Raw genomic sequence first — 12,040 nt, forward strand, 5'->3', positions numbered from 1 at the left:
TAATGTTAACCTAGGTGGTCTCATGAATCAGAACATTCTTTGTATGGGAATTAAGAGAGAATGTGGTTTTGGTAGAGTCAGGATTTAGCTTGAAACTTACCAGTGAATTTGATCACTCTATTTGTAAAAAAACAAACCTCCAAGAACCATATGTTTACATTATTACATCAGAAACTGAAGCCACCCTTTGCAATAGCAGATAAGATGGTAGGATATTAGGAAAGGATGAGACTGGAAAAGACTGCAATCCTAACTGGTCAGTCCCAAAATTTCATACTTCTCAAATACCACTGTCTGAGCATCTACCTAATTCCTTCTGAAATACTGCCACATTGTCTGCTTCCAGGAACAATCGATTCCAAGTGTTCACCACCATCTGAGGAAAACAATAGAGCATGTTCTATCCTGCTTTTTCCAAGGTTAATCTTTGTACCTGATTGTAAAGTTTGAGAAAATCTCAAATATGATTCAAAAATGATGAACCGAGGCAGAACATTCAGCCCCCCCAGGCTACCTCTGGCATTCAGATCCAGTTCAATCATATCTGATTTGTACTTCAACTTACTTACTTTACCTGTGCATGCCCTGTTTTCCTTGATGTCCTTACAAAATGGAAAAATCAGTCTTGCAAATTTTGATTTATCGATATTGGCAAACTCTTCTAGTATCCGGATTACCATCACTTATTGTGTGAAGATACATTTTCGTTTATTGCCCATCACCTTTTTTGTTCCTAATAATGCTTTTTCATGAGTAAAATCTCAAAATCCTCCACCTTTTCCTGTGGTTCAGATGCCCTAAGGTAGGTATCAGTGCTGTGTTCTGCATTCCTATCAACCTTTAAAGTGGTACGGTGCCAATAGTAGCATATAGCACCTCAGGAGTGCCTCTCGTTTTCTCTTTGCCAACCTTGCATTTGCTTTTATTCACGTTAAATGTCAAGTCCGTTAAACTGCTTAATTAATGCAACTCAAAGCACAGATAATCATCAGACAGTCCTAAATTTTGTAGTTTGCTGTAATATTGTGCAATTTTCTGATGTGGAGTTAAGTTTAGCATTGTTAGGGGCATTTTAAGGATCTTCTAGCCTTTAAATCCTCTTTATATCCACATAATGAATGACAGCAGATACTGATTTGATTCCTGGTACATTTACAAAACAAAACTTTGGAACCTAGGACTGCCCTCAAAATATCACACACAAACTAGTTAAAATCCATCTCAGAACACAACTAAAATAAGTTACTCATTTAATAGCTCTCCTTCACTTGAATATACTCGTGAGGCCCAACACATCAACAAGAATATTGACCCTGGTAGGAAAGAAACATATATATCTATGGCATGAGACACAACTGTTTTATATTTATACAATGGAGTTCCTATATAAGCTATCTATTGTATATTAATATGCTAGGTGCCCATTGGTGAACTAGTTAAATCTTGGAGGTAAAATTGCCATGTAATGTAAAATACTTTAAACAGATTATTTGAGTCTCCAATGATTCCATGTCTGGCCACCTGGTGGCTCTGTGGTAATTCATTTACAAACATGATATAGAAACAGGAATTGGCCAATCTGCCTCTTAAATCTGCTTTGCCATTCTATGAGCTTACATGATTGACCATAGTCAATCCACTTTATTTGTCCAATCTTTTATCCTCTGTTTCCCTTAGGGTTCAAATATCTATCATTCTCAGTTTTGAGTATACTCAGTGATTAAGCATTCACAAATAACTAATTCCAAGCATTTGCTACACTCTGGATAAAATATATTCCGTTTGTCACCATCTCCAGTTCTTCCCTTTTCCTCGTAGACTTCTTTATCTTCATCTCAGGGAAAAGACTAGTGACTAGTATCAACAATAAAACCACAGCCACCTTGACTATACTGTCTTCTTTGCTTATTGTAAGGGCTCCATTCCATTCTCCAAGTTCATCCATTTTTACTGCATCTGTTTTGACAAATTAGTTCCATTTCAGTTTTTCCAATATGTACTTTCTGCCCATCTATGGTTTCCCTTCCATCACACATGCTGAGTATCTCCGGCATTTCTGTTTTTTATTAAGATAACACCTCCTCACCCTTCTCAGATAAAAGACTGACATTTGGCAGATTAAAGTTTTACTTGCATCACACTACACCTTTCTAGGAATGTGAAAATGGTGATGGATTTGGAGAAAAGTGAGCTTCATCTCTGTGTAACCTATAAGAGCTGCAAGAATGCAGTGTTCATGGGTTTGGGGAAAGATCTTCATGAATACTTGGATAGGGACATACACTGGGTGAAACTTCACAGAAGTTTTAATGCTCCTCCAAGTTTCACTATGGCAAGTCACCTCATTTTATGAAATGACACTGCATTGTTTTGTTGGAAGTATAATTCTTTGGTTGTAATGCTAACAAGAAACTCACCTTGGGTTGTATTTTAGGTCAAATGAGCTTCTTTTATTTGACAGAATGGCTCTATTTTCTGGAGTTTAGGAGAATGAGAGGAAATTTAAAAATTGTTGGAGGGCCTTACAGGAGAAATATTCTTTACTTGTAGATGAGTCGAGTAGAAAGCACTGTTTCAGGATATGAGGTTGGCCATGTAGAACTGAGAAGAGGAATCTTTTCACTTCAGTATCTACAAACATTAAGAAATTTCTATCCTGAGGACTGTAGATGCTTGATCATTGGTTGTACTGAGCAATGAGATAAACAGAATTTTGGACACAAGGAGAATTGAGAGAGAGGGAAATAAGGTGGTATTTGTGAATGAGATCAGTCATGATCTTGCTGAATGGCAGAGCACACTCAATGGCCCATGTGCCTTACAGTTCCTCATGTTTTATGTTCTTGTGTAAGTTTTTCTGTTTGAATGTGTTTTTCTTTTCAAATTTACTGAACATATTTAAGAGTCCCATTTCTTTTAATTAGAAAACTAAATAAGATTCAATATTTTTGGATTGTTACCTGGGGTGGTTTGTGGATTCTTGTAGAAATTGATTGCAGTGGGTGGATGTCTGATGAGAAAATTGAATAAGGCTCAGCAGGCTAAATGGCTCTTTTTAACTCTATTCTTTCTCTTACACTCTTTAAATGTTAGTTTTCAGAACTGTATGAGCCATCTATATTGGGGAAATATTACCTGAAATCAGTCATCACTGCATTTAGGTGAGTACAAGAGCCTGCGTAAACTCTTCGGTATTAGCCCATGTTAGGTGTGCTTTTATGAGTATTCAGATGTATGTTATGGAAAGTATTACATAATTGATTGCTGAAATACATATGGTTTGTGGTTAACTTCTTAGAAAAAACCTTTCAAAGGAATTTGATTACCTTGTTATTGTCTCCTGATCTGCCTTCTCCAATAAAGCAATTTTTTTTCCGCCAACAGAACATCAGTGCATTACAATCTTTTCAAAAAATTGAAGGCTATTTAACCAGTAAGCAGTTATTAATGAATTAAAATTTTATATGATAATGCATTATTAAAGCTAATGAAATGTTCTTTGACATCATAATATCTTAACAGAGCTGTTTTCAAGAGAAGTTTTTGGAGAGAAAAGACTGATAAAGGAATATCAAAATAGCTGTTGTTTACCGATTATATTAGAACTTGTAATAGAATAATTCTTCAACTGTCTGCAGAAATGATTTATATGAGAAACAAAAATACTAAACATCCTAAAGATTGGGGAAGATTGAGTCAGGGAAGGGAAAGATGGAAATAGCCGGAGAAGCATGTGTACCGGCGGGTAACTGCTATGTTAATGTACAGAACGCTAGTTCAAAATCTAAGTTTAAACACATTTTCTGGAAATCAGCACAGGGTCACAGTTCAGTTTTGAAATCTGACTTGCACTCATTTCAACCATGTGCAATAGTTAAACATGATAGGGAGGAATTTATGGCTCATACTTGGAGCAAACTAGAGGGATGCTCCCAGCAGGCTTCACTGTTGCCTTGTGCATCAACAGTAAATGACATATTGGTTTGACCTTAACAGCTTTGAGATTGATTTCTTATTTTGACAGAATATTTGAAATGTTGATAATTGTATTTGCTCCAACATCCTGGCATAGACCTATCTAAAAAGTGATCCTTCCACAGAATTGATCTCATTTCCATTACCCTGGATCTAATCCTGTTTCTGTCCCCACACAGATCATCTTGCCCATTGACTTTTGATGTTATTTACAATGTCCACTATCAGAGGAAATGATTTTTCCAATCAATATTACCCACACTTTTCCCCATCTGCAGGACATTTCTTTATCATTTGCTCATGTTGCTCTTGGCAATACTTGCAACATCCAAACATCCTTGACTGCACTCCCTGTTCTGCCTTTTGACTTATGCCTACTTCTGTTGGTTATCCAACATTGCTATCTTGGTTTTGGATACCTCTGCAGCTTTGTATTTCTGTGTGTACTTTATTAGTTTCATGTAGTATATATTCCCTGAACCTGGACTACAAAAATGCAAAAATAATCCAATTGTGACAACTGGCCCTTTCAAATTTCTAAATAGCAATTATCTGCTGACAATCTTAGCTCCATCAAGAAAGCATCGAGGCATTTGACTGCCCCAGGTTACATGTGTTAAAAAAAACTGGTAACAATCAACTGTCTTATCTCTAGGCAGGTTGTGATGGGGTTGGTATTGCATCTAACACATTCTCCAAGGTCATGGTATGGTACAATTGTCACCCTTGTGACCAGTGAGGTACAGTATGGTCTTTACGTTTGTCTGCTCTGATATATCTACCGCAGCGAGCTCAACGTACACTATAATCACTTCTCTCCACTATTTCCATTCTTTAGACAGATTACTTGCCTGAAAATCCAGTGGGTCAGGCTGTTTTATTTGTTTGTGAATTACACAGCTTCCTTTATGGAAGCAAAGGGATGTTCAGTGTTTTGGGTCCTGATGCAGGGTGTCAACCCAAAACCTCAGACATTCCTCTTCCTCCACAGATGCTGCTCGACCCACTGAGTTCATCCAGCAGTTCTTTTTTGCTCCAGATTCCAGCATCTGCAGTGTCTTGTGTCTCCACACATCTCCCTATCTCTTGGTGCATTTCCATATGTTTACTCAGTTGGTGGGGGGAATCATGCATAGTGTTCAATTTTCAATTTTGAGCATGGCATTTAAGTTTCAGATTAATCAACCATGTCTCAGTACTTCTCTGTAAGCCATTTGAAATTAGTCAGTAATTCTATCTAACAATAAGGGGGCTTTAATAAATAAAATCTTAGTGTCAAGATAGTAATTCTTTGGAACTTTCCACCCTAAGTTCTTTGCAAGTAAAGGGAAAATAGATTGTTAGATGTTAGAAGTTGTGTGTACATTGACATGAGTCCACAAAAGAAAAAGGAATATCTTGCATATGGGAAAGAGTGTGGGCAATGTGAATTAGAAAATAGTTTCACCTTGCCATGTGCAGTTAATTGTATGATACAATCCTTAAAGTAGTATAACTTTAAAACACAATTGATTGCCCGCAACAAATTTTACATTTGTCACCTGTTATGTTACAACCTCCACAAATACTTCTTGAATCTCTAATCTTATTTCTAATATGTCACGGGACGTGAAAGGAAGTGAAAATAAGTGAATAATACAGAAAGAAGGAAAGAGAAACAAAGGGAAAATGGATTTTCAGAAAGAAGTAGAATGAGAATGCAGAGGTTAATTGAGAGATAGAGGTGACAAACTGAAAAACCCATACATAGGGTGAAGAAAGGACAGCATGAAAGAGAAGGAAAATAAAGAGCAAATCAGAAGATAAAGAGAATAATGTTTTGTTTTTAGTGCTTCTGACTAAGAGCTTCATGTCCCAGGAGCAATGTAGGATGGAGACACAAGAGACTGCTGAAGCTGGAATGTGGTGCAAAAAACAATCTGCCAGAGGAACTCAACAGGTCAAGCAGAATCTGTGGAGGCAAAGGGATGGTTGACATTTTGGGTCGAGACTCTGCAATGTAGGATGTCTGAGTACATGGCTGAATTTCTATTATGTGATGCAGATGCACATTCTGAACTTTGTTCTGAGTGTGCTAAGGATGCAAATTTGAAGTTTTTGTTCACCATTTTGTGTGAAATTGACATATTTTCATTACATACATGTAAAAGCTCTGACCCCTTTTGTTTCTTTTGTTACAGTGAAGGAGAGGAAGGGCTTCGAGCCTATTACTGGAGTAAGTTCTCGGCTCCAGAGGATGTAGCACACTACATCAAGAATACAACTACATCTAATTTGCAACAAGTCAATGGAAAAAAGTTGAAAATACCCCTGCTGAACTCTTCTGAAGAGATTTCCTCTATTGAAGAAGATTTTGATGTTTACACAATTGAGCTATTTGGTAGTGCTTCATCTGCAAAAAATGAACATTTGTGGAGAACTAAAATTCAGTCTTGCATTTCCTTGTGTATTCTTTTTAGACTTCATTATGTTTTCTTTTTCTTTTTTTTTGCAGCTTCAGGTTCTGAAGAATATGACCTAACTGTCAAGTCGGGTAAGGATTTTTGTTTGAGTGTCATCTATAACATTGCATATTATCATAAACTTAGTGGCCCTGAGACTGTGGTTCCAAGAAGGCAGGCTTGGATGTTGGAAGGATTTTGAGTGGCTTGGGAGCTCTCTAATGATGTAAACCTGACTAGCTTTGTCAGTCAACTTTATAATGAGCCTCCCATGCGGGTGCAGGCAGCTTGCTCAGTTTGGGATTGGGGAGGGATATGTGTGTATGATTTCTGATCAATCCTAAAAATACTTTAAATTAATGCATTTGCTGAAAGAGGGGTTATTCACCCAGGGCAGATGTGGCTGGTGCAAGGAATTACTTACAGCAGTATTGGATGTCAAAGGCAAGAGCCCTGAACTCAGCAAACTGGAGTGCTTGTGGCCTTCTTTCCCTCAAATGGCAGCAGGTTTCCTTAGCAGATTCAAAAGCCTGGATGGAAGAGCTTGAAATGGAAAAGATGGCATCATCATCCCAGGACATTGATTCAAGGCCACGAGTGGCTCAGCAATCTTATCAGGACACCGTGGATGGGAGTAATGTCTTACTGCCTGCAACTTCCTCCAGCAGACTTTGCGATATTAGTTTTTGTTCTCCACCACAACTTTCCAAATTCCTCTTTTTTCCATTCCTTATGCTTCACTTTTAATCACAGCATCTCATCACATTAAAATTCCAATCACATACCTTCACTTTGCTAATACCTGCAATCAAAGCATGTACAGCAAACTCTGTTCACTAGGTCACAATCACAGGGACTTTTATTATGTTGCCTAACTGCTGGGACATTTCCAACTGCAGGCATTCTTATGTATTGCTTCTCCTTCTCATTATGTACATAAGATGAACCATGCACTAATGCACCAACTCTTATTGCAGGTTGCTTCCAGGCCATCACACATTTGGAAGCAGGAAGCTATGGGCAAAAGTAGCTCAAGTCTTGCATTGGTGGCAACTTCAGAAATGGAACAAGAATTCATCCCATTTGTCACCTTTGTTATTTTACCTTTCCTTTGGAATTGTTTATACAGGCATTCTGTGTCTGCTTAACATTGCTGATTATCTGCTACAACATAATTAATTCCCTGCCATACATGGCCTTGGACTCTTCCTGTTTCTCTAGTTTTCTTAGCATTGCTGAAAGCATGAAAGAGGACCTGAGGGAGTAGCCATTTTGAAGTTGCTCTCAGTCAGCAGTTTAGAAATGAACCCATTTGGCATAGATAGTGAGCCGAATGGAGTTGTGCAAGGTGATTCACAAAACCCAGTTAATAGGAGCAGGTTCTAGAAGAAAGTGCAACTCCAGGACAAGCCACAACCCCAGTTCTGCTAACGATTTTGGAAGCCTAACATACAGAAGGAGTCTGTTTGTACCACTGATTTTGGAAGTATTGAACAGCCTTCCTAAACAGAAAGGCTTGCATTTGTCTAGCACCTTCAATAACAAAAGATTCTAAAATGCTCTATAGCTAATAAAATGTTTCTGTACTCACTTTTGAAATGTTGGAAACAGCTGTTTGCAAACAGCAAGCCCCCAAAAAGAGCAATGTGATAACAATCAGATTACTTGTCCTGGTTTCAAAATAGCACCATAGACACTCTCACTTCTATCTGAGAGAGTAGATAGGAGTTCAATTTGACATCTCTTGTAATTACATCTGAGTCAGTGCCAACACTCATTATGAACTGCACTGGGAATCAACGTAGCTTTTTTTTGTGCTCAGATCCTCAGAGTACAGACTGAACCTACAACCTTCTGATTCAAGTCAAGAGCAGCACCATTGGAGCTACAGTGGCCTGACAGCTGCTGCTGTAGTTTGGGGAATGTAAAGGAGAATTGGTGAAAGGGAACAGCACTATGTAATCTACCATGGCGTAACTGTCACTTTGTCCACTTCAGTATTTCACTGGAGATTCATGATGTGTCCTAATAAATAGAGGAGCATTGCTGCTTTTATTCTCAGAAAGTTACAGGTATCTTTCTCCCTTCCTCTTTTAAGTCCCTCTCCTAGCTAAAAATGAGTTTCTCCCAGATCTTGCTTGTGTCATTCTTGAGTCAGGCAGAAGGAAATTCTTCAAAATGACCCAGGTGATGTGCTTACTGATTTTTCACACAAAGAAATGTGTCTGGCCTTTGCTTGGTATCTCACTGTAAAGACACAGTTGAAATAAGATCTCAATGCATGTGGAATTGCAGGTGTGAACTGTGCAGTACCATTGCAATCAACAGCACTTTGCAGAACCAACCCATAGTGAGCTACTGCTTTCCCCGGCTTCTTCATGGCTTCGGGAACTTGGTATGTGTGTCAAGTGTTCAAGCTCATAAATATCAGCGTAGTCATTTCCTTTTAATGAAACATATCCGTTGAATTCATTTTTCTTCAAATAATATGCATTTCTTCACATTTAATCTTTACTTTTCGTCAAAAACCAGAGAATTTATAAGCACAGTCCATATGCCCTTCTAGTTTTGTCCATGTAGAAACAGCTTTGTAATTGCTGCTTAGTTCACCTGACATGGGCAGCATACTGACATGAACAATAAAAGTTTTACCGAAAAAGTAATATATCTATAAATTGTGGTTAAGATGTAACCCCTGAGCTGGCAATAAAAGATAACATAGCAGCAAATATCATCACTTTAATCTTCATTAAAAAGTTGTAATTAGTTATCTCCAGAACTCTATTTCCATGCTTTCCTATAGGTTAATAAGCCATTTCTGTTTGTGGGATCATGATGTTTGCAATCTGACTCATATTTGTCCAACTAACAGTGAATGTCCTTTAAGAAATAAGCAATATGGAGCAGTTTGATGTATTTCTCAGGTAGGTGCTAAACAAATGAGTCCTTTTCTTTGAAATGCTAGGTTGGTGGCTGTTATGATCATGTACTTGTGTGGGTGTCAAAATGATAACTTCCAACTGCAACAGTAAGGTAATTAAAATGCATTCCATCTGCTATGTAATGTTGTTAAATTCAGAAAAACCCAAACCCAATAGTAGATAGACTGTGGTTTTGCCAGCTTTCTGAATAAAGCAAACTCTGAAAGGTTCATATGTGGTGAACAAACTAGCATTTGTAATAACACGCAAAATGCTGGAGGAACTCAGTGGGTCAGGCAGCATCTATGGAGGGAAATGGACAGTCGATGTTCGGGGTCGAGACCTTTCATTTGGACTGAAAGAAAAAGAAATAGCCAGTATAAAAAGATGGAGGAAAGGAGTGGAACAAGAGCTGGCAGGTGACAGGTGGATCCAGGTGAAGGGGGTGATAGGCAGAATAGGAAGGGGAGAGAGTGGGGATGATGTGAGAAGCTGGGAGATGATAAGTAGAAGTGACAAAGGGCTGAAGATGATGGAATCTGATAGGAGAGGAAGGTGGAGCCTGGAATAAAGGGAGGGAGGTGGGGAGGGGAACCAGTGGGAGGAGTGTGTGGGTGATGGGCAGATGGAGAGGGTGGGGGAGGGAAAAGAGAGAGGGTGATGGGAGCCAGGTGGATCAGGAGGAGAGAGAAAAGAGAGAGAGGGAGAGCAGTTACCAGAAGTTTGAGAATTCAATGGTCATGCCGCCAGGTTGGAGACCGCCCAGGTGGAATAAGAGGTGGCGTTCCTATAACTTGCATTTTAGCCTCGACCTGGCAGTGGAGGAAGCTGTGGACAGACATATTGGTGTGGGAATGGAAAATGGAATTAAAATGGCTGCTGGGAGATCTGGCTAAAACGGCAGACGGACTGAAGGTGCTCGACGAAGCAGTCACCCAATCTGTATCCTGTCTCACTGATGTAGAGGAGGTCGCAATGGGAGCACCAGATGCAATAAATCACACTGTAGGATTCACATGTGAAAGACTGCCTCACTTGGAAGGGTTGTTTAGGTTCCTGGATGGTGGTGAGGAAGGAGGTGTAGAGGCAGGTGTAATAATTTTTGCGGTTACAGGGGAGAGTGCCTGGGGAGGGAGGGGGATAGGTGGGGAAAGATGGGTGGACAAGGGCATCATGGAGAGAGTGATTCCTGTGGAAAGTGGAGAGGGGAGGGCAGGGGGAGATGTGCCTGGTGGTGGGATCCTGTTGTAGGCGGCAGAAGTTGTGATGATTGATATGTTGGATGCGTAGGCTGGTGGGATGGTAGGTGAGGACTAAGGGAACTCTATCCCTGTTCTGCCTGAGGGTGTGGAATGGGGTGAGGGCAGAAGTGCAGGAAATAGGGGAGATACGGGTAAGTGCTCCATCAATAGCAGTGGGGTGGGGGAACGTTTTCTGAAAAAAGCGGACCTCTCGTATGCCCTGGAGTCGAAGGCCTCATCACAAGAACAGGTGCGTCAGAAACGGAGGAACTGAGAAATGGGAATGGTGTACTTGCAAGTGACAGGGTGGGAGGAGATGTAGTCAAGGTAGCTGTAGGATTCAGTGGGTATGTAGTAGATGTCAGTAGATAACCTGTCTCCTGAGATGGAGACAGAGAGATCAAGAAAGGGGAGAGAGATGTCAGAGATGGACCAAGTGAATTTGAGGGTGGGGTGGAAGTTAATAGCAAAGTTGATAAAATTGATGAGCTCCGCACATAAATTCTAAATTGCCAAATGACAGCATTATTGACTTGGAATCTTGATCATTATTCAACTGTTAAAAAATAACATGGAATTTGAATAGTACACCATTTGTGTCATTGATAAATTCTGAAGTTTTTGCCAATTTACAGTTGCAAGGCAGCTTCTTAAGAATTCAGTAGTTACATTTTTTAATAAAGGTGAATCATATTTGACCAACATTGTTATTACTTGTATCTTCGGTTATCCTAATATTTTCTTCTACCTTTGCATTTTGGAAATTCTATTAAATCTTCTAACATTATAAATTATCTTTGCAAAGTCAGTCATATTATAGATCATTGCTATATTTCCTATTGTACTGTGAGATTTGTTTATCTTTGCAGCGATTTCTTTTGATCTCTATGCAAAACCAGGCAACAATCGGACACTGACGCTAACTCGGCCAAAAAGATCCTATTACCAATGGCGACTGCGAGTTCCAGCGGGCCATATTGTGCATTTAGTGATTCTGACACTACATGGGGCAATTCCAGGAAACTGTGCAATCCACAAACTATCAGCCTATGATTTTCTTCTCCCCATACAGAACAAAATAATTGCACGGTAAGACAGACAGTCTTTGAAATTTACATAGTCAAAACGTGTTCCTGCTAAGCAGTGTCTCATTTACTTCTGAGCATTGGGCTGCCTATTCCTTCATAGGAATAAATTTGAATTCACTCATTATCTATTGTCTGCTGGTGCTCCATTAGTATCTGGTGAAGTGCATTAGCTTTGGGAGCAAAACTTGGATCACTTGCTCTGGAATGATTTTTGTGGCTTATTGTGAAGCAGTACCCTTCCAACTTACTTTACTGAGTTGAGTCTTTCAACTTAGGATTTTGTGCTTGTACCTGAAGTTCTAACCAGAGTACTAAATATGAATAGAGACACAAGAGACTGCAGATGCTTGAATTTGGAACAAAAAACAAACTGC

General features: G+C 39.3%; 1 protein-coding gene across 1 annotated transcript in view; it reads left to right on the top strand.

Moving 5' to 3' along the window:
* Positions 1 to 12,040, top strand: part of LOC127569668 (uncharacterized) — a 114,175-nt gene that overhangs the window by 70,758 nt on the left and 31,377 nt on the right. Inside the window, exons 22-25 of the mRNA XM_052014469.1 lie at positions 3,094 to 3,161; positions 6,156 to 6,355; positions 6,470 to 6,508; positions 11,448 to 11,667. Coding sequence (XP_051870429.1) covers positions 3,094 to 3,161; positions 6,156 to 6,355; positions 6,470 to 6,508; positions 11,448 to 11,667 — 527 coding nt within the window. The remainder of the gene's footprint in view (positions 1 to 3,093; positions 3,162 to 6,155; positions 6,356 to 6,469; positions 6,509 to 11,447; positions 11,668 to 12,040) is intronic.

Source organism: Pristis pectinata, chromosome 4 (assembly GCF_009764475.1).
Source record: "Pristis pectinata isolate sPriPec2 chromosome 4, sPriPec2.1.pri, whole genome shotgun sequence".
Taxonomy (NCBI): Eukaryota; Metazoa; Chordata; class Chondrichthyes; order Rhinopristiformes; family Pristidae; genus Pristis; species Pristis pectinata.